At 43.3% G+C, this 23,712-nt stretch overlaps 1 protein-coding gene across 1 annotated transcript in view; it reads left to right on the forward strand.

Annotated features, from left to right (window-relative positions):
• LOC141055877 (uncharacterized) overlaps positions 1-20,440 on the forward strand; it is a 160,584-nt gene extending 140,144 nt beyond the window's left edge. The window contains 1 exon segment of the mRNA XM_073552592.1: positions 18,884-20,440. Within this exon segment, the coding sequence (XP_073408693.1) occupies positions 18,884-20,312 (1,429 nt within the window). The 3' untranslated portion in view covers positions 20,313-20,440.
• The last annotated feature ends 3,272 nt before the right edge of the window (positions 20,441-23,712 follow it).

Raw genomic sequence — 23,712 nt, forward strand, 5'->3', positions numbered from 1 at the left:
AAAGATTTTGGTATGTACTTGCTGTAAGACTGGCTTTGTTTTAAATTGTTCATATGCATTACTGTCTCTGATATCCACTGAAGCTCCCGTATCGATTGTAAAGGTGATATCCGTGTCGTAGATGGTGAGTGTGATGCAGGGAGACTGCACTGAGCCAGAGACAGAGGTAGTGAACACATAGTTCTCAGCCACAGACATTTCTTCTGTATCCTGATTTACCATTTTTATGTTTGCGGGCTTTGTCATTGACAGAGGAGACTTGTTATGCACTGATTTGCAGACAGCTGCAAAATGGTTCCTTTTTACACATTTACTGCATGTTTGTCCTATAGCTCGACATTTGTTCAGGTGGTGAGGGAAATCTTGTCCACACCTATAGCATTTCTTCTGTTTCGGGGCTTGCTTGTCTTGTGAACTTTTATGTATGAGATTATGCACATGTAAATTATCCCCCTTCTCCATTGCGGTGGCCTGATGATCTGCTATCTCTATAGCACGGGCCATCTTGAGTAAATCATGCAGAGAGAGATCCTGCTGCAGAGCTTTACGCCTTAGGTTATTAGACGAGCAGGTGACAATTACTTTAGTTAGAATTTCATCATCTACATCCATAAATGCACATCCATGTGCTAGCTCTTTTAGCCTTGTGACATAGGTGTCTATGGATTCTTCTGGAAGCTGCTTAGCAATCCTGAACTTGTATATTTCATATCTGATGTTCTGTTTGGGGTTGGAGTAGTCAGTGAGAGCTTTGGTGCAGTTGCTGTACGTGTCCATCTCTGCTGCAGGTAACGTGCTGTATATGTCATAGACTCCTGTCCCCGCGCAGTGCAGGAACACAGCTCTCTTTCTTTTCTCCTCTTTTATGTCCATAGCTTCCAGGAAATTCTCAAACCGGTTTAGCCATTTTCTCCAGTTATAAGAGAGATTAATGACGTCAGTCATATCAAACTGTGGGAACGTGAGCAAGTAGTCAGCCATGATGGAGTCTCTCAGTGGCGCTGGCGTGTGAAGTGGTAAAGCAGGGGTTGGTACTCACAGCAGCAGGTGATTGGATCCCATCCTCGTCGCCAGTTGTAATGTCCACAAGGTATAAGGAATTCAAGAGAGAACGCTTTAACTGTATTTCATTCTTCTCCTTATTCCTCCAGCACACAGCATAACATTTCTCTCCTCAGGCTAAACTGATACTGAAACTCTCCCAACCCATTTCCTGTCTATAACCTTCTAGTCACAAGATTTCCTTTCTTTAAGAGACAGGTCAAATCATTATACATTACAGTACTGATGCGGCACACAGTTGCCACACGTGTGCCGCAATTATTACACACACACACACAGGGATATCTCCGGAATCAGTTTTTCTGGTACCGGAAATATCAAGACGTGTGAAACCGGCCTTACAGAGGATTTTTATGATGTTACATCGGCTCATCTACCCATTCAGGTCTCTACAATATCGGATCCTCTCAGAGAAGATCTTCTATAGAAGAGAATTTTCCTGATTTACCCATCAAGGATGGATATGGACCGGGACAAGATGGCGGAGAGGATATTACACCTCACACTAGAGATCGTCTTCCGGCTTACTGGAGAGGTGAGAGATTCTGATGACGTCACATTACATCATTCTTATCTATGGGAATAACAGATGGACAGAACTGGAGAGGTGAGGTCTCTGGGAATGTCTGTAGTGAGATTTATTAATGTGTCTCTCCATAACCAGGATTACACAGTAGTGAAGAAGACCTCTAGTGAGCGCTGTCAGGACCCTGTGTCTGAAGTATGGGGAAGACCCCTAAGCCCAATCAATGGGCTTCCACCTCACACCCTGATACATGAGGACATCAATGACCAGAAGATCCTAGAACTCACCTACAAGATGATTGAGCTGCTGACTGGAGAGGTAACACTGCTGGGACATTATACAGTAACGCTATGAAAGGATCGGGGTGATGATGGTATTATTGTGTGTGTCAGGTTCCTATAAGGTATCAGGATGTCACCATCTATTTCTCCATGGAGGAGTGGGAGTATTTAGACGGACACAAAGATGTGTACAAGGATGTCATGAAGGATCTTCCACAGGACTGTAAACAAGGATATCCCAGTGTTCCTCAGGATCATCAGGTAGATGGAGAGAAGGTGTCATGAGATCTCCCCTATGATGTGTAGACGGCTGTGAAGGTCTTGTGCTCAGTCTTGTTTTATCCACCAGTATTATATGTTTTATACTTGTGTAATGAGAACGGTGGAGATGGCAGGATTTGAGCTGATCCTAGATGTGACTTGTTCATTTGTTGGTAAATTTTACAATATTTGTTTCAGGGTGAAGATCTGACCCATATTAATACTACAGAGACATATGTGAGGGGTGATGAGCGATGTAAAGAGGAGATTCCTACATATGACTACCCAGGTGAGTAGTAACCACTAAATGTAGGGAAGTTACAGATTTTTCTCAGTCACCGGTTGTGGCTGCTTTTTTCGGTGCTGTAGTCCGATCGTATCACAATCGTGTGATCACCATTTTGCCTTTACACCACAACATTCTCCTCCATCCAAAACTGTTCCAATAACTTTGAGCATTTAAAGCCCTTCTACAGAACTTACAACCTGGAAGATCTACCTACCTAAATTAGAAGATGCTGACCCTTACCTGCCCAGATCTGTAAACTTCAAAGCCAAATGACAGGGTACGTAGAATGTGCTGACATTATAAAATCACTTGAAGAATTTTTTTTTGATAGGCTTCTAACATAAAGTGGAGGGTTATGATGCTTTTGGCTTCCTACAACCCTGATATTTTATTGGATGAATCTCCCTTCTTTCCCTTCTGTTCTGCTGAATGTGCTCATATGGTCCCTACAAGACCAACTTCACCTTTATGATCGACAACAGTAAATGTGCAGTGAGGCCAAGTGTAAATTTCTGTTCAATAACAACAGAGTTTCCCTTTATCCTGAATTTTCAGTTTTTTTAAAAAACTGACTAACTTCAAACAGGATTGCGATAAACTACACAAAAAACATAACACCTGTGCCATGATATATCTCTAAGCTGTGCGTGGTTGATGGTTGTAATATACATTTATTCACGCCTCAGTAGCGCCAGTGGTCCACCATGAATGAGTACGTGTCACGTTGTGACAGTCTTGAGTAAGGAAGAGGGGCCTCAAACTGTCTTTGGAGCTGGGGCTCTAACTATCCCTGCCCGAGGTACTGTTAAATGTAGGGAGGCCTAAGCTCTAACCTTACTATGCTCCTGTAAAAACCCTAATCTGTCCCCTCCCCCACACCATGGGGCATGGGACAGAAATGAAAGGTAAACCAGACAAAGGCAAAACATGGATGACAGAAAACCCCTATCATACAAAACAACTAACCAACAATAGGGAGGAGGATAGAGACAGGGAGGAATAAACTAAATGGGAAAAGGGAACAGGAGATAAACACACATGTATGTACAACAGCAAACTACAGAATGCCACAACTAAAATCTACAACTATGTAGCTTTAGCACACTGCACAGGAAGACGAACCTTAAATGACAACAACAAACTCCTATTCAGCAGGGGCGGATCTACCGCCGGTTCAGCCAGTGCAGCTGCATCGGGGCCCTGAGGTGGAGGAGGGCCTTCCCAGGCACGGGCGTACTGCCAGGGGCCCGTCTTTCTGCTGTTTCAGTAGACAGGTGACATTGTATTAAATATGTACAAGTGCCGGCCGGCATCCCCGTAGTGCAGATACTGCAGGCTGTGTGTCTGCTGATCTGACGTCACCTGTGCACCAGTTTCACTCTGCCGGAGAGGAGAGATGAGGTCAGCAGAGGCAGGGGGCTGGGGCAGGAGGTATGCGACAGGGCTTCATAAGATTCCTGCTGTGTTTGCTGTCTTCAGAGGCTGTATCTACACTGTGAGATTTATTGCAACATCTTACACTTACATACAGATCGGGGGTCACTCTGTCAGTGGGGTCATCGGCTCCAGTGTCATCCGATCTGCATGTGAACTCAAGCTGCAGCAATAAAGCCCCCCTGTCTCACATAGCGAGATCGCTAGCGAGATCGCTGAAACGTCACCGATTTTGTGACGCAACAGCGATCTCGCCTGAGATCTTGCTACATGTAACACGCAGCAGCGACACCTCCCCACCCCCCCCCCCCCCCCGCGCTGGGTATCGCGGATCGTTCTGGAATGTTCTGGGCCATTTTTTCGTCGTTGGCGACGCAGAACTCAGGACGCAGGCGGGAATCGTCTGAAAGGCTGCTGTGTGACAAGGTACCAACGATCGCCGGATTGTTGCTGCGTCGCTGAAGAGATCTGCCTGTTTTGGCAGCTTACTTGCGACCATTTAGCGACGCACCAGCGATCCTTACCAGGTCGTATCATTGCCGGGATAGCTGGAGCGTCACTAAGTGAAACGGGACCCTAAGTCACTGTGAGCCTCAGATAGAGACTGCACTGTCTGATCCTAAGCCCGGCTACAGGACGTCCTTCATTATACATCAGATATACATTATAATGTGAGAGGTCCTGCAGCCTGGTCAGTGCTCAGTCAATGCATATAACACAGTATATATGTGCACATAGTAAAATATATAACGCCCAGTACACAAATTAGTATACAGCTCATATAGAACAGACCAGAGCAAATTGGGGAAATAGGACTGGGCTATTTAAGATAGCCAAACACCCGAAAACACTGGTCCGCAGGTCGCACCATATGACCGACCTGCATCCAGATTTCAACCTCATCTACATCTTCAGGATGCACATAGTGGTGACTGTAATGGGGGAGGACAGAACCACTGGCTCCTTCCACCAGTGACAGAGTGTGCGACTGAGACAACAGACGCGATAATGTCACTACATTACTTTTGCTGTGCGGAGAGTCAGTGCACACAGCAAAAACCGGAGCAAAGCGCCTGGGGAATGGGAGCCAGGTATGTTTTTTTTTTTTTTTTTCTTTTCTAATGTGTGGATTTGTTCCTATATATAGAGGCATATATGATGGCTCATTCTGTATATAGAGGGCGATGTGATAGCTTATACTGTATATAGGGGGCGCTGTGAGGGCTCCTGTTGTATATAGGGAGGTTTTTTAAGGGCTCCTGCTGTATAGAGATGCTCAACGAGGGCTCCTGCTGTATATAGGAGGCTCTTTGAGGGCTCCTGCTGTATATAGGTGACCATATAGGGGGCTCTGTGAGGGCTATTGCTGTGTATAGGGGGCTCTGTGAGGGCTCCTGCTGTATATTGGGGGCTCTGTGAGGGCTCCTGCTGGATATAGGGGGCTCTGTGAGGGCTCATGTTGTATATAGGGGCTATGTAAGGTCTCCTGCTGTATATAGGGTGCTCTGTGAGGGCTCCTGCTGTATATAGGGGCTCTGTGAGGTCTTTTGCTGTATATAGGGTGCTCTGTGAGGTCTCCTACTGTATATAGGGAGCTCTGTGAGGTCTCCTGCTGTATATAAGGGACTCTGAGGGCTGATGCTGTGTATAGGGGCTCTGTGAGGGCTCATGCTGTTTATAGGGGGCTCTGTGAGGGCTCATGCTGTATCTATGGGGTACTGTGAGGGCTCCTGCTGTATATAGGGGCTCTGTGAGGGCTCCTGCTGTATATAGGGGCTCTGTGAGGGGTCCTGATGTATATAGGGGGCTCTGTGAGGGCTCATGTTGTATATAGGGGGTTCTGTGAGGGCTCATGCTGTATATAGGGGCTCTGTAAAGGCTCATGCTGTATATAGGGGCTTTGTGAAGGCTCATGCTGTATATAGGGGGCTCTGTGACGGCTCATGCTGTATATAGGGGGCTCTGTGACGGCTCATGCTGTATATAGGGGGCTCTGTGACGGCTCATGCTGTATATAGGGGGCTCTGTGAAGGCTCATGCTGTATATAGGGGGCTCTGTGAAGGCTCATGCTGTATATAGGGGGCTTTGTGAAGGCTCATGCTGTATATAGGCGGCTCTATGAGGGCTAACATTGTATATAGGAGGCTATGTGAGCGCTCATGCTGTGGGGAGAGCTGTGTGGGGGCTCACACTGTAGTATGTCTTTTTTACAGGATACTGCTATATGGAATAGTGCGGTCTGCTACACTATTCCATACTTTTATTTGTAGTATACTATCAGATACAAGACATATAATGTAATATAATATATACATGGTCAGGCTCTGCCGGTTCCAGCAGTAATCACGTAACCACGAGGATGTGCTTTACACATTTGTTGGCATGTGCCTGTCACGATGTGACTGGCCCTGCTTGACGCGACCCGACGATCGGTCGGTCACAAAACCACAAGACAAAACAAGGGGACACCGGGGACACAATTACAATGGTGGGCCCTACAATAGGGAACAGGGAAGTGGACACCTCCTGCACTCCCCTAGGAAAGAGCCCTGAACTCTCCTCATGTTCCCTATACAGGTTCTTTCAACCTGTCGCCGACCAGGATACCTCAGCCCTCACTTACCCTGCACCTATCCCTCAGTAGGGAATTGGTAAGTGCGGACACTGGTCCCACCGCTGCACTACTACAACGCAAGGGAAAACAACAGACAGGGAAAAACAAACAACTTAGCTTTCTCTGCTGCCAATTCTCCCGAGGCAGCAGAATAAGGCACCCGAACTCAGCTTTCAGCAGAAACACCACTGCTCCAGATAGGCTGCAAAATGTACTGTTCCAGATAGCTCCTCTCTTCTCAAAGGTTGGTTTGCAAAGGACCTGCTATTACCAACAGTGAATTGCACCACCAGGTGGCCTTATAAAGGGAAATGGAAGTAGTCACCACCTGCTGACTAACTAAACATGTAGTAACACCAGCGGCCACCGGGGGGGGGAAAAGCCCAGCAGCTGACCAACTACAGTTGTAGTAACACCAGTGGCCACCGGGGGTAAAAACACATTAACCCCTGATGGCCTGAAGGGAAAAAAGTTTATATCCGAGAATCAAGAATCTGACATCCAAAAATGGATCGTGACAGTGCCAACTAGAGTGTCAACCATGTCTTGCAATGTTCCTCTATTCACTGACATAGCTGACTTTCGAGTTGTCACCTGACTGCAAGTATGGCTGCGCTGGAACCAACAGAGCCTAATCTTAAGAGATTATATATATATATATATATATATATATATATATATATATATATATATATATATATATATATACACACCTGATGGAGGGCGGTAATGTCATGATGGGGGCAGGCTTTGCAGCGTTGAGAATCTCTCTCTCCCCCCCCCCCCATGTGCTCACCCACCTATCCACTCTCTCTTTCCCCATGTGCTGACTTCTCCCGTCTGTGCTCTCTTCTTTTACCTGTCTACCCCATGTGCTATCCCCCTTGTATGCTGTCTCTCTCCTTCCTGTGCTGTGTTCTCCCCTCATGTGCTGTCCCGTTTGAGCTGTCTCCCCCCTGTGCTCTGTCTCTCTCACCCCTGTGTCTGACCGTTTACAGAACATACCACAGCTCCTGGGCAGGTGAGGAAGCAAAAGACAATACTGACATTAAAGCTGGAGATCACACAGAATACATTTTGTGAGGTAAAATATTGTTTAAAAACGGTGAAATATTTTACCTCACAAAATTAATCTTCTGTGATTCCCTGCTGTAATGTCAGTATTCTCTTTTGCTTCCTCCCCTGCCCAGGAGATGTGGTATGCTCCGTACACGGTCAGATACAGACAATTTTTAAAATGAACTTTTGTTCGTGGGAAAACCCCTTTAATATAACCGGCTTCCTCTGCCTGTAGACACGTCGCGCATTTGCCGACGGGATCAGCCGAATGATTCACTGCGCCTGTGCGGAATTCGCGCAGGCACAGTGCGATGGTGTTCTGCTGGTGGTACCACGCAAGAGGCTGCGTGAGTGTGTGAGTCTGAGTGTGTGAGAGTCTGCGTGGTGCGTACGGTGTATAGAGTGTGTGTGTGTGTGGTGCGACGGTGTTCCGCTGGTGGTACCACGCAATGGGTTGGTACCAGCAGCAGTTTCCATATTGAGACATCCATCACTTGGGTGTCCCAATATAACTGTCGGTGAACTTCCTCCGCTTGGAATTCTGGGATACGGTCACACCTGGACAGAACAGGCAATAAAAACATTACAAGGCAATTATATAAATATATATAAATCAAGGAAAAAGGGAAGCACTACCAAAATAATACAGCAGGTGCAAACCTATTCAGCAGTGTCCAAACAGCCAAAATGACAAAAGGAAAAAAATGGGCAGCACTCAAATTAAATGTGAAAAAAGTGGATACTTTACTGATCCTCAGATGGCTTCTAATAGAACTTTTTTGCTATGGGACCCTGTGATTGCTATGTACACCCCTGCTTGCAGGAAAGACAGTAATAATGAGGGCGGCCTGGCTTGTTGCTCAGAGCCCGAGGCTCTGGGGGTCCCATAGCCAGATTGCGCTCATCATGAGCAGTGTGCTAGGCAGGGAGGGGGGCCCAAACACATTTCTTGCACATTGCCCCAAGTGATCAGTGTCCACCCCTCCTATTCAGCACAGCTTCTCCTAAGCAAGGAAGCAGAGCTTTCACCGGCAGAACACAGAGGGTCTGGCCAGGTTTTATTGGAAGAGTTAACGACCAGATAAGAAGTTGAAATGGATTTGCATGTTTCTGACCAGCAGAGAAACATCTTCAGCACCAAAGGAAACCACATTCATTTCATATGAGATCCTAATACACAGGTTAATGGAAGATCTGTGATTCACTCTACGCAGAGATCTTCTTCTTCCAGATCTCCCAGGTTGGCGTGACACAGTCGTGACAGTACTTACCCTTCTACAAGGGTCCACAGGACTATCGGGGCTAGGTTTATCCAGATGGGTCAAATGAAAGGACCATATCAACCTACTGGCATTAACCTCAGATGCCGACACCCACATCCTCTCCTTCGGACCATATCCTTTCCAATGTACCAGGTAATGTAAAGAGCGGTAAACCAGATGGGAATCAATGATTTTCGCTACCTGAAATTCTAAATTGCCATCAGTAACCGGTGGCGGTGGTAAAGGTCACAGTTCCACAGGCGCAACAAATTTTTTGAGCAAAGATCTGTGGAAAACAATATGGATCTTGAGAGTCAACGGAAGCTTGAAACTAAAAGCTACAGGGTTGATTACAGCGACCACCTTATAAGAACCATTAAACTAGGACCTAATTTGAAGAAGGAACTATCCGTTTGGTGGATAGTCATAAATCATTCACCCCCAGGTCCGAACCTGACAATCGTTTCTTATCAGCCATACATTTGTATTTGTCCCCCATGATCCTTAAATTATTCTAAATATCTTTCCACACAGATGAGAGCCAAGAAGTCAGTTGTTCCTCCCAAGGAACCCCCGAAGACTCATATTTACTGTGGGTGCAGAATTGTGGATGGTAACCATGTGCACCAAAAAATGGCAACTTACCAATAGACTCACTACAACAATTGTTTAATGTAATCTCAGCCAGTGATAGAAAAGAAGACCAATCCTCCTGGTTATCTGACACAAAATTTCTGGGGTAAGTTTCCAAACGTTGGTTTATGCATTCAGTCTGGCCATTAGTTTGAGGATGGAACGCTGAAGAAAAGAATAGGTGCATCAATGAACGACCACAAAACATCTTCAAAAATTTAGATACAAATTGGATCCCCTGATCTGACACAACAGCGGAGGGAACCCCGTGAAGCTTCACAATCTCAGTAATAAACACCTGAGCCAGTGTCTTGGCATTAGGGAGAGCAGGTAAAGCAATAAAGTGTGCCATTTTACAAAACCTATCCATCACAACTAAAATAACGGTTTGAACAGAAGTCGAAGAAAGATCCATAATGACATCCATGGATAAATGAGTCCATGGTCAGTCTGGAATGGTCAATGGCAAAAGAGCCCCAGACGGACAAGTATGCAGGGTATTGGAACGTGCACAGACACAACACGAAGACACAACGTCAACTACATCCATACTCAACCTTGGCTACCAGAAATGATGAGAAAGGTTGCCTTCACACCTGGGTGACCAGCCAGAGCCGAATCATGTTGTGCCCTCAAAATTTTAAGGTGCAGATTAACACGTAAAAACAATTTCCCTGAAGGACCTACAGGCATCCCCCTGAGCCTTCAATACCTCACCCTCAAGTTCAGAACACACTGCAGAGATGACCTCCCCTTCTTGCAAAATAGGGACCACATCATCAGTACTCCCACCCCCAAGTAAACGCCGAGACACAGCATCTGCTTTGACATTCTTAAACCCAGGACAGTCATGCACATGATGAGGAGGCAGTTCTTGACACCATTTTTCAGAGAACACTTCCTCAAAATCAGATATGCAAGATGGAGTGTTTTTAGTGGAGACACAATAGATAGCAGCACCTAGGCAATTATTTTTGCAAAAATCACTTGATAATCTCTCTGGCCTGCCAGTCTATGACTATGTTTAGTCAACCAGGAAGGACCGAGCACAATAGGAGTAGGGAGACTTTCCAAGATACAGTATAACAAAAAAGGAGCTCCCTGTGAAGAGCCCCTATGCGCAGGTTCACACTATGCACTAGTTGCGTAAAATTTCCCTGACCGAAAGGCGCAGAATCAATTCTAATTATCGCCAGAGTACTACAGGAAAAACCAAGGTTCCTTGCGATCCAAACATCCACCATACTGGCTCCCTCCCCACTATCCACAAGGAAGGATATTTTCTCAGTTTTCATGCCAATAACCAGTTGTGCGAGTAAGAAAAACTGAGATACACATGCGGAAGAGATATATACGCTTAGGTTGTTATCCTCCGCACAACCTGGGGTAAGAGGTTTTCCAACAACTTTATGTGCTTTAGGTAAAGAAGGCTAGACCCCAATGAAATACCCCTTCTGACCACAGAAAAAAAGCAATTTCATTTTGTGGCGAACCATAATACACTCATACTGAGGGGAGGCCCTCTTAACTGTATTGGTTATTCAGAGCATACAGTGAGAACCTCGGTTTTAGAGAGTACCATGGGGGGGCAGAGTCATAACAGCTCTACCCCTGAGACACCTATCAATGCGTATGGCCAGAGTCATGGCGGCCTCCAGCGACTCAGGAGTCTCGTAAAGCGCTAGTGCATCTTTTAGACAGGCCCTGACAAAACTGACTCCTAAGAGCAGGATGATTCCACTGGGTGTCAGTGGCCCACCTACGAAACTCTGAGCAGAATTCCTCTGCTGTCTGCCTCCCTGCTTTAGCTTATGTAGCTTAGATTCAGCAAGGAAGACACAATCCAAGTCATCATACATGAGGCCTAGAGCCTCAAAAAAAAATCAACCGACTGGAGAGACAGTGAGTTCACCAGAAGTGAAAAGGCCCAGGATTGAGCATCTCCTTGAAGGAGAGAAATAACAACATCAACCCATTGCTCCTCACTCCCAGATTAACGAGGATGAAGGGTAAAATACAGCTTGCAGGCTTCACGGAACATCATAAATTTATCCCGTTCCCCACAAAACTTATCCGGGAGGGCTGCCTTAAGTTCAGGTTCAGCCTGACTGCCTGCCAGACCAAGTCTGCTGCTGAGAGACCCTAGATTGCAAATCTGACACTTCAAGCGATAGGCCCTGCAATTATTTGGCAAGGCCTACAATGGGATCCATATCAAAATACAAAATATTTTTGGCCAGTTAAAATGTCATGCTTTGACTGCCTTCAGTAAGGAAAAGAGGCCCCAAACTGTCCCTGGAGCTTTACCCTAATTATCCCTGTCCTAGGGGTACTCTTAAGGGTAGGGAGGCCCAAGTTTCCGACTTTAGGGTTTCTACAGGAGCATAGTAATCTGTCCCCTCTCCATCCTCATGAAGAATGGAACAAAAATGAAACGTAAACCAGACACAAAGACAAAAAAGAGATAACAGAAAACCTCTATTATACAAAGCACTATCCAACAATAGGGAGGAGGATAGGGACTAAATATAGATGGCCGATAATTATCTGTATGTAAAGAATTAATTCACTCCCTGTATTTGTTTCCTCCAGTTCTATCCATTAAGACAACACCAGAGAGATGTCCCCCTCCTCTTTTTCCACAGGACTGTAAACAAGAAGATCCCAGTGTTCCTCAAGATTATCAGGTAGCTGGAGAGAAGGTGTCATGAGATCTCCCCTATGATGTGTACAGTGGGTACAGAAAGTATTCAGACCCCTTTAAATTTTTCACTTTTTGTTTCATTGCAGCGATTTTGTTAAATTCAAAAAAGTTCATTTTTTCTCATTAATGTACCCTCTGCACCTCATCTTGACTGAAAAAACAGAAATGTAGAAATTTTTGCAAATTTATTAAAAAAAGAAAAACGGAAATATCACATGGTCATATTCAGTAAGTATTCAGAGCTTTTGCTCACACTCATATTTAAGTCACATGCTGTCCATTTCCCTGTGATCCTTCTTGGGATGGTTCTACTGCTGCATTGGAGTCCAGCTGTGTTTAATTAAACTGATAGGACTTGATTTGGAAAGGCACACACCTGTCTATGTAAGACCTCACAGTGCATGTCAGAACACATGAGAATCATGAGGTCAAAGGAACTGGCCAAGTTACAAAACAATTTCTGCAGTACTCAAAGTTCCTAAGAGCACAGTGGCCTCCATAATCCTTAAATGGAAGAAGTTTGAGACCACCAGAAGTCTTCCTAGACCTCGCCATCCAGCCAAACTGAGCAATCATGGGAGAAGAGCCTTGGTGAGAGAGGTAAAGAAGAACCCCAAGATCACTGTGGCTGAGCTCCAGACATGCAGTAAGGAGATGGGAGAAAATTCCACAAAGTCACCTATCACTGCAGCCCTCCACTAGTTGGGCCTTTATGATAGAGTGGCTCGACGGGAGTCTTTCCTCAGTGCCATCCATATGAAAGCCCGCATAGAGTTTGCTAAAAAACACATGAAGGACTCCCAGACTATGAGAAATAAGATTCTCTGATCTGATGAGATGAAGATAGAACTTTTTTGGTGATAATTCTAAGCTGTATGTGTGTAGAAAACCAGGCACTGCTCATCACCTGCCCAATACAATGCCAACATTGAAATGTGGTGGTGGCAGCATCATGCTATGGTGGGGGTGTTTTTCAGCTGCAGGGACAGGACGACTGGTTGCAATTGAAGTAAACATGAATGCGGCCAAGTACAGAGATATCCTGGATGAAAACTTCTTCCGCAGTGCTCTGGACCTCAGACTTGGCCGAAGGTTCACGTTCCAACAAGACAATGACCCTAAGCACACAGCTAAAATAACAAAGGAGTGTCTTCAGAACAACTCTGTGACCATTCTTGACTGGCCCAGCCAGAGTCCTGACCTAAACCCAACTGAGCATCTCTTGAGAGACCTGAAAATGGCTGTCCACCAATGTTCACCATCCAACCTGACAGAACTGGAGAGGATCTGCAAGGAACAATGGCAGAGGATCCCCAAATCCAGGTGTGAAAAACTTGTTGTATCCTTCCCAAGAAGACTCATGGCTGTACTAGCTCAAAAGGTGCGTCTACTCACTACTGAGCAAAGGGTCTGAATACTTATGGCCATGTGATATTTCAGCTTTTCTTTTTTAATAAATTTGCACAAGTTTCTACATTTCTGTTTTTTTCAGTCAAGAATGGGGTGCAGGAGTGTACATTAATGAGAAAAAAATGAACTTTTTTGAATTTACCAAATGGCTGCAATGAAACAAAGAGTGAAAAATGTAAAGGGGTCTGAACACTTTCCGTACCCACTGTATATGGCTGTAAAGGTCTTGTGCTCAGGCCTGTTTTACCACCAGTATTATATGTTTTATACTTGTGTAATGAGAATTGTGGAGTTGGCAGCTTTATTGTTGATCATAGCTGTAACTTGTTCATTTCTTGGTGAGTTTTACTTTACAATATTTGTTTCAGGGTGAAGATCTGACCCATATTAATACTAGAGAGACATATATGAGGGGTGATGAGCGGTGTAAAGAGGAGATTCCTACATATGACTACCCAGGTGAGTAGTGACCACTAAATGCAGAGAAGTTACAGATTCTTCTCAGTCACCAGCTCACCAGCTGTGGCTGCTTTATCGGTGGTGTAGTCCGGCCTTATCACAGGGCCGCCTACCCCACCTGTGACATGCACAGAGAGGAGGTAATGACAAGCTTAGGAAGATGAAAGTCCTCTCAGGTACAATGCTATTTGACTGGAGGGCACAGCCTGACCTTCTCTGAACATCTCCATAGTGCCAGGTGACCGGTGACTCTCATTCCTGGATTTCACAAACATATCCATGGTTCAGCGATAGTCAGTGGAGCAGATCTGTATTCTTGCAGCCGGGGCTGAGGTCTCTTAAGCTTGCATCCTGTAGAATGACAAATCTGTGTCCCTCGTGATGAAGCCATGTTGTCTTGGCTGCTGTCCTGTAGAAAGTCTCTGGTTGATTGCATCTCTGGTCTCTTGGCTATTTGTAAGTCTCGCTCTGTATACCTGAAGATATCTCTCTTTTTTATAGTTAACAAATGTCCTTCAAAAAAGCATTCTCATGTAAAGGTGAAGAATGGTGATCTACTGTATTTGCATAGTTTTCCTCCTCTCTTTTACAATTCAACAAACTAGCTGAGCTGGACAATGTGTAATTTGCACATCAACAATGACCTTGCATGAAAGAAGAGTCAACATTTCAGACTCTTGCCCAACTGAAGAAAAAATGCATAAATTCAAAAGTCAACATATAGATAACAGTCTATTCCACCTGGCTTGCTGAAAATAGACGTCTGGTTAATTAAGATAAAATGCTGTGTCCCCACACTCTGGTTTCATGGATTCATGTCACATCATAAATTACATTATGTTTTCGATATTAAGGAATTCAAATTACTGCACAATCTCTTGGGAAATTAGGAACACTAATACTTTCTCTACTTTATTGGTCAGGGCTCATAGTAGCTCCAATGGTCCACCATGAATAAGTGCTTGTCACGCTGTGACGGTCTTCACTAAGGAAGAGGGGTCTCAAACTGTCTTAGGAGCTGGGACTGTAACTATCTCTGTCCTGGGGCCTAGGAGACAAAACAGGAATAACAGAAAACCTCTATCATACAAAAGCGCTAACCAATAATAGGGAGTAGGATAGGGACAGGAAAAAATAAACTAAATGGGAAAAGGGAACAGAAGATGAACACACATGTATAGGAACAATCTACAGAATGCCACAACTCCAAACATCAACTACTTAGCTTTAGCACACAGCACAGAAAAACAAATCTTCAATAGCAACAACGAACTCCTTTTCAGCACAGAGTTGTAACAAGGGTGACTGGGGGGAGTAGTTGTGGCAAGTTATTTAAAGACACAGTACATAGTCAGAGTCCACTGAGCAAACGGTAATTGAGCACCCCCCCCCCCCCCCCCGGGCCCTTGTACATAGACGGGACTAACGCAGCTTTTCCCCTCAGGTTACCTTCTCTTCCTCTGGTCACAGCAGTCCAGGCAATTAAGGATCCGGAATGAAGCTGTACTCCAACGGGGAAAAATAACTTTTATTGATCAACGATGAAGGATGGACAAAAAAGACAAATTTCAACATTGGCTTCCTGCTCTCTTCCTGACATTTGCTGCGGCTGTACCCACAACGACCGCAGTGGCCGAGATTCACAGTAGTCCAATCGCTGGCATCTGGGCGCCCGAGACCCCTTCAGCGAAGGCCCTTACCAAGTCCTGGGGGCCTGTGTTATAATCCTTTAGTCCGTATAAATCCTTGATCCGGGGCAGCAGATCTCTCCAATCCGGGAGTCTGGCAATGCCCCTTCTGTAGCACACATCTGCCCTGGCCAACGTAACAGCAGCTTCCTCTTTTCTGGAAGCTGCAAGTTCAGCCCAAAACATTAACTCTTTCCCAACTCCTAACTATACACATGCAGCAAAACATAGATGATTTACAGGGGAACATTACAATACACAGTAAACGGGTGCAACATATGGTGATGCACACATTGCAAACATAACATTATACACTGCATAACAGATTTAGCACACGCAATCAGAACACGTTTATATAAGGTGCACAGGGGGTCACATGAAAGGAGAGGAGGGTGAAACTGAGGGAGAGTCTCCTAAGAGCAAGAAAGCAGAGCTTTCATCGGCAGGACAGAGATTGTCTGGCAAGGTTTTATAGGAAAAGTTAACAACTAGATCAAAAGCAGCTGAAATGAAGCTGCGTGTTTATGACCAGCATAGAAAGGGTTGTTAACCTCTTCAGCACCAAAGATAACCAAATTAATTTAATATGGGATCCAAATACACAGGCTAAATGAAATTTACAATGCGTAGTGATCTTCTTCCCCCAGATCTTCCAGGTTGGCGTGACATACTCGTGACAGTGCGACTCCCGTTTAGTGTTGGAAATCTCCCTCCAAACAAACGTTGTTGGGGATTTAACATTTTTTTTTTTATTTTATACATTTTGTTTTACAGGTTCATTATCTATGGTAGTTTGATTTTGGTGGGATTGGCCTGCTTCACTAATGTGAGTCTGCAACTCCCTGGTAGTTTTTTTTTAAAAAAAAAAGTCTCTATAGCCTAAAGGGCCGAGATCTAAATTTAAGACTCCCCAGTTCTGCACTATTATAAAAAGTTCTCTTTGAATGTCTTACATGTCTTCTTGAAACTCATCTGACAGAAAATATTGGCCCTTACGATAGTTTAGATTGCCAAGAGCCACCGGCCCCATACTGTAATTACCCAGAGAGGCTTCACCACTAGTTTCTCATTTTTTACCTATGAAGTTTGATCATTTCAGTTGATGTGTTATTACCAATAGTCAGTTTTTCACTACAGTAGTTACAGCCCAAAATACTCTGATTTAACCACTTCCCGCAGCCAGTTTTTTGTTCCTAGTCAGGCCCCATTTTTCAAATCTGACGTGTGTCACTTTATGTGGTAATAACTTTTTGGAATTGTTCACTAATGATAATAAGAATTAAATGGACCTTACAAATGATTTTCTAACTTCTGTTGAATCCGACAATGCCCTATATACAGTTTTACACTACTGTCTGGGCACATGACAGGTTAAGAAGGGAAGGAGTGTAATTTAGCTATTTGAATGCAGATCTTGCTGGAATAGTTTGAAAACACAATGTATTGCGGGAACTGTTCATGTTCCCCTGCCAGCTCAGAAGATGGCTACCACAAACAGGCTTGACAATATCAACTCCTTTTTCTAGATCCCAGGGATTTCCTTGTTCATCACCATTTAATCCCTCTATATGGGTCTGGATTTACACAGGGACCCTTAGGCTTGGGATGTGGTGTTACCTGCTGTTCTGTGGTGTGAGATGGCAGGAAGAATAGGTAGTTGAGTCAGAAACAGGAAGGCAGACAAAATACAAAATCAGAAGACACTGGAGAAGTCAGTAAAAAGGCCCGGATCACAACAGGAAACATACACAAGCCAGGAGCTGAGCACAGTGGACTCAACCAGAGGAGAACAAGGCTGTATCTGACAGCTTTTGGCACTATGCTTCGAGCTTTAATAGAGTGTGTTGCTTTCCAGTTGACTGAAGCAGGGAGCAGATTACTTCAGCTGGACAGCACACACATCCATACGGCCAGACTGTTTGATACTATTGGTTCGTCACCCTAATCTTAGTCTCTGGACAGAGCCTGTGCCACCCAGAGTTTCTGGTTCCGACGCCACGTGCATAATGAATAAGGTGGCGCAGGGTGACAGAAGCAGATGTCATAGGATCTGATCCCATAGGAGATGGGATATAACATTTAAAAAAGCCCTAATATGACAAATTGACAAAACAATAGAAATCCCCATAAAGTGACTCCATTTTGGAAATTATAACCCTCAATAAATTACTTTATAGGGGTAATATCTATTTTGAATAACTTTTCGGAAATTAAGCTACAGGAGTAGTAACTATTTTGACTCCACAGTCAATTTCTGGAAATTAGCATGCAATGGTTGTTGCAAAGTGAAAATTGCACATTTGCCATTTTATTACCCACCACATAGTGCCCATAATGTGCTCCAGGAGTCACAAACACAGTAAATTAAGTGGATTCTTCGCACTGTAGTACTGCCAAATAAATGGATGCTAAATGTGGTTTGGGCGCACTGCAAGGCTTAGATGCGAGGTGGAGATTTGACTTTGAGAGAGCAGATATTGCTGGATTGGTTTATGGAAGCCATGTTACTTTTCAAGAGTCTTTGCGAAACTAAGATTTTTTTTTTTAGTATTATTTTCGCCTACATAACATTGTTAGGTGACTTTTTATTCCATATTTGGGAGGCAGAATGTACAATTGAACACTATGCTCTACTCTCTGGTTCATCCTGTGAGGTTTTCTATTAGACTGTGAACTTTCATTGTGTTGGTGAATAATTAAATAGTTTTTACATAACTTGCCATTTTTACAGACAGTTTAAGTAGAAATGTTCAAAAATATATATTTTAAGAATATTTTATTCAAAAATAATAACTTGTTTTATTCTTGGCAGATGACTATACCAAGAGATCAGAGGGACAGCCGACATCTTCAATTTTTAAATCAGATGATCTTGAGATCCCACAGGATACAATTGAAGTGAATGTCATTACTCCAGATATACCATCATCCCTTCACAGGAAAGACCTGTCATCTAATCTGTTGAAACAGGTCCTGTCTTCTGATTCATTACCAATTACTGAGGAAACTCAAAGTCACAAAATAAGCATTAAAAAACAAACTGCTCCTAAAGCAATAAAGCCATTTTCACATTCAGAATGTGGAAATAGTTTTCCCCTTGAAAAGTCTATTCTTAAACATCAAAAAATTCATACAGCGGAAAATATATTTTCTTGTTCCACATGTGGTAAATGTTTTAATCACAAATCACAGCTTGATAGTCACCAGAGAATTCACACAGGTGAGAAGCCATTTTCATGTTCAGAATGTGGGAAATGTTTTAACATGAAAGTGCATCTTGATGGCCACAAGAGAGTCCACACAGGGGAGAAGCCTTTTTCATGTTCAGAATGTGTGAAATGTTTTAGCCAGAGATCAGATTTTGTTAAGCACCTGAGAACTCACACAGGGGAGAAGCCTTTTTCATGTTCAGAGTGTGGGAAATGTTTTACTGAGAAATCAAGTCTTATGAGACATCACAGAACTCACACTGGGGAGAAACCTTTTTCATGTTCAGAATGTGGGAAATGTTTTGTAGATAAATCAAATCTTCTTACACATCAGAGAACTCACACAGGGGAGAAGCCTTTTTCATGTTCAAAATGTGAGAAATGTTTTACAGAGAAATCAAGTCTTATCAAACATCACAGAACTCACACTGGAGAGAAGCCGTTTTCATGTTCAGAATGTGGGAAATGTTTTACACAGAAATCAAATTTTGTTAGGCACCAGAGAACTCACACAGGGGAGATGCTTTTTTCCTGTTCAGAATGTGGGAAATATTTTAACCTTGTTATGCATCAAATAAGTCACACAGGAGAGAAGCTTTTTTCATGTTCAGAATGTGAGAAATCTTTTAACATGAAAGCGCATCTTGATGGAAACAAGAGAGTCCACACAGGGGAGAAGCCTTTTTCTTGTCCAGAATGTGTGAAATGTTTTAGCCAAAAATCAGATTTTGTTAAGCACCTGAGAACTCACACAGGGGAGAAGCCTTTTTCATGTTCAGAATGTGGGAAATGTTTTACTGAGAAATCAAGTCTTATGAGACATCACAGAACTCACACTGGGGAGAAACCTTTTTCATGTTCAGAATGTGGGAAATGTTTTGTAGATAAATCAAATCTTCTTACACATCAGAGAACTCACACAGGGGAGAAGCCTTTTTCATGTTCACAATGTGGGAAATGTTTTACAGAGAAATCAAGTCTTATCAAACATCACAGAACTCATACTGGAGAGATGCCATTTTCATGTTCAGAATGTGGGAAATGTTTTACACAGAAATCAAATTTTGTTAGGCACCAGAGGACTCACACAGGGGAGATGCTTTTTTCCTGTTCATAATGTGGGAAATATTTTAACCTTATTATGCATCAAATAAGTCACACAAGAGAGAAGCTTTTTTCATGTTCAGAATGTGAGAAATGTTTTAACCAGAAATCTGATTTTGTTAAGCACCAGAGAATTCACACAGGGGAGAAGCATTTTTCATATTCAGAATATGGGAAATTTTTTAATTGGAAAAACCATCTTGATAGCCTCCAGAGAACCCATACAGGGGAGGAAACTGTTTCATGTTCAGAATTTGGAAAATGTTTTGTGAATATATCACCTCTTTTTAGTCACCAGAGAAGTCACACAGGGTAAAAGTATTTTTTTTTATTTTATTACCGTAATTATATTCTTAATGTTCAGAATGTTCTAAATATTTTACACAGAAATAAAATTTTGTTAAGCACCAGCGCAATTACACAACGGAGAATACTTTTTTTTTATATTCTTAATGTGGAAAATGTTTTACTTGGAAATGAAATCTTAAACTTCAGAGAAGTCACACACAGGAGAAGCTTTTTTTCATGTTCAGAACGATGGAAATGTTTTCACCGAAAATTGTATCTTAAAGGAGTTGTTCAATACTAGGACAAACCCTTGCCATTCCTCATGTTGGCCTCGATAAAATAAAAATACTAATACTCAGCCTGTGCTGGTACTGTTCTAGTGGTGTTGGGACTTACATTCCTTGGGGCTCACGTGAAACTTTTACGTCACACGAGTCTGGCACCTAATTAGTGCTGGCTTCGCTGTCACCACATTCGGATGTATAGAACATCAACAGGAAGCCAGGGCTGCGGATGCTCTGACTTATTTATGAGCTTTGATTTGTCTGAAAGTAGGAACAGTGATGCTAGCGCTGATTGGGCACAGGGCTTACATGATGTAAGAACCTCAAATGAGGCCCGAAAACGCAAGTGCCGACCTTGCTGGAACGAGTTAAGCATTGGAGGTTTGTATAAGTGTTACTAGGACCAAAGAAGAGGAAATACAAAAGGTTGTCCAACCTTTTTTTTTTAATCATATATTTTTTATTAACCACGAATACCATTTTCCATAAATTTATACAATTAATTTGGATATTACATACAAATAAAAAATAAAGAAAAAGAAACAGATATTTTGTTATACCCGAACTATAACCAACCCACTCACATATCTCAACGGAATGTCTCATATACCCTATTTTCATTTTCTTTTAATTCTCAATGCATGTTCTAAAGCACCATGTATTATCCATTTAGTTTAACCTTCAATACCATATATCATGCCTATAACGGTATCGGTAAGTCCAGTTTTCTATCCCTAGGTAATTTTACAGATGGTAGGCCAGGAGTGTCCTGTCATGGACCCCAGACTCTTTCATATTTACTCATAGCCTTTTCATATATGTGTACTGTATGTGTATGTGTGTATATATATATATATATATACACAGCTCTGGCAAAGATTAAGAGACCACTGCACAGTTTTGTAAAAATCAGCTTCTCTACATGTCTGACAGCCATTCCATTCCAGTGTCAGTTGAATTTCAACCAGAATACACCTCATTCTACTTAATGTGCCTCTGATTAGGTGATCACTTGAACCAAATCTTATTTAACGAAGGAAGGTATAAAAACCCTGCTGTGGTGTTCACAATCCTCTTGCAATAGGACAAGCTGGATGGTAAAACAAGTGCTAGTAATATGTCAAAAGTAATAGGAATGAATAAATAACTTTTAACCATGCCAAAGGAGTTGAAAAGAAAAGTCTAGAGTGAGGAAAAGAAGGGCTCAATTCTGGCTTTACTAGCAGAAGGATACAGTGAGCGTCATGTTGCCTCCATCCTTAAAATTTCTAAGACAGCAGTCCATTACAACAAGCTCAAGCAGCAGACATTGGGGACAACAAAGCTACAGACCGGCAGAGGGTGAAAATGACTCTCCACTGACCGGGATGACCGTCATTTTATTCGAATGTCAGTCAGCCACCACAGGATGACATCAAGTCACCTACAAAAGGAATGGCAAATGGCAGCTGGGGTGAAGTGCACGGCAAGAACAGTTCATAACAGGCTCCTAGAGGTAGGGCTCAAGTCATGTAAAGCTAGAAAAAAGTATTTCATCAATGAGAAGCAAAGGAGAGCCAGGCTGAAGTTTGCGAAAGACCATAAGGATTTTACCATAGAGGACTAGAGTAAGGTAATCTCTGATGAGTCTAATTTCCAGCTTTGCCCAACACCTGGTCATCTAATGGTTAGATGGAGACTTGGAGAGGCGTACAAGCTGCAGTGTCTTGCACCCACTGTGAAATTTGGTGGAGGATCAGTGATGATCTGGGGATGCTTCAGCAAGGCTGGAATTGGGCAGGTTAATCTTTGCAAGGACGTATGACTCAAGTCGCATACAAGGTTATCCTGGAAAAACAGTTGATTCCCTCTGCTCAGGCAATGTTCCCCAACTCTGAGGACTGGTTTTTCCAGCAGGACAATGCGCCATGCCACACAGCTAGGTCAATCAATCTGTGGATGAAGGACCACCACATTAAATCCCTGTCATGGCCAGCCCAATCTCCAGACCTGAACCCCATTGAAAACCTTGAATGTAATCAAGAGGAAGATGAATAGTCACAAGCCATCAAACAAAGAAGAACTGCTTATATTTTTGTACCAGGAGTGGCATAAGGTCACCCAAAAGCAGTGTGAAAGACTGGTGGAAAGCATGCCAAGACGCATGGAAGCTGTGATTAAAAATCATGGTTATTTCACAAAATATTGATTTCTGAACTCTTCCTGAGTAGGGATGAGCGAGTACTGTAGTATTCGGACTCGCCTTACTCGTTACGAGTACCTCCTAATACTCGGGTACTCGTACCGAGTCCAATGTAAGTCTATGGGAAATGCGATTAATGGGTGGGGACTGTGATGGACTGGGCGGGGACTGTGTGAAGACTCTGCCAGGCTATGCGGGACTGTGCTGGCCTGTGCGGGCACTGTGTCAGGCTATGCGAGACTGTGCTGGCCTGTGCGAAGACTGTGCTGGCCTGTGTGAAGACTGCGGGACTGTGCAGGGCTTTGCAGGTAATGTGCGGGACTGTGCTGGGCTGTGTGTGACTGTGGTGGGCCTTGCTGGGCTGTGCGGGGACTGTGCCGTGCTGTGTGAGGACTGCGGGCTGTTGCGAATATTGCGAGGTGAGTAGTGAAATACTCACGAGGATTCGAGTACCGCAAGTACCGCATTACTCGCCGAGTACCGAATCCTTAAGAGTATGCTCGCTCATCCCTATTCCTGAGTTAAAACATTAGTATTGTTGTTTCTAAATGATTATGAACTTGTTTTCTTCTCATTATTTGAGGTCTGCAAGCACTGCATTTTTTTGTTATTTTGACCATTTCTCATTTTCTGAAAATAAATACAAAATTTAGTGCTTGGAAATTCGAAGACATGTCAGTATTTTATAGAATAAAAGAGCAATTTACATTTTACTCAAAAAATACCTATAAACAGGAAATCAGAGAAACTGAAAATTTTGCAGTGGTCTCTTAATTTATGCCAGAGCTGTATATCTATCTATCTATCTATATATATATATATATATACACACAGTGTCTTGCAAAAGTATTCGGCCCCCTGGAACTTTTCAACCTTTTCCCACATATCGTGCTTCAAACATAAAGATACCAAATGTTAACTTTTGGTGAAGAATCAACAAGTGGGACACAATTGTGAAGTTG

The sequence above is a fragment of the Dendrobates tinctorius genome, unplaced genomic scaffold, assembly GCF_039654945.1.
Source record: "Dendrobates tinctorius isolate UK_male_01 unplaced genomic scaffold, ASM3965494v1 ptg000192l, whole genome shotgun sequence".
Taxonomy (NCBI): domain Eukaryota; kingdom Metazoa; phylum Chordata; class Amphibia; order Anura; family Dendrobatidae; genus Dendrobates; species Dendrobates tinctorius.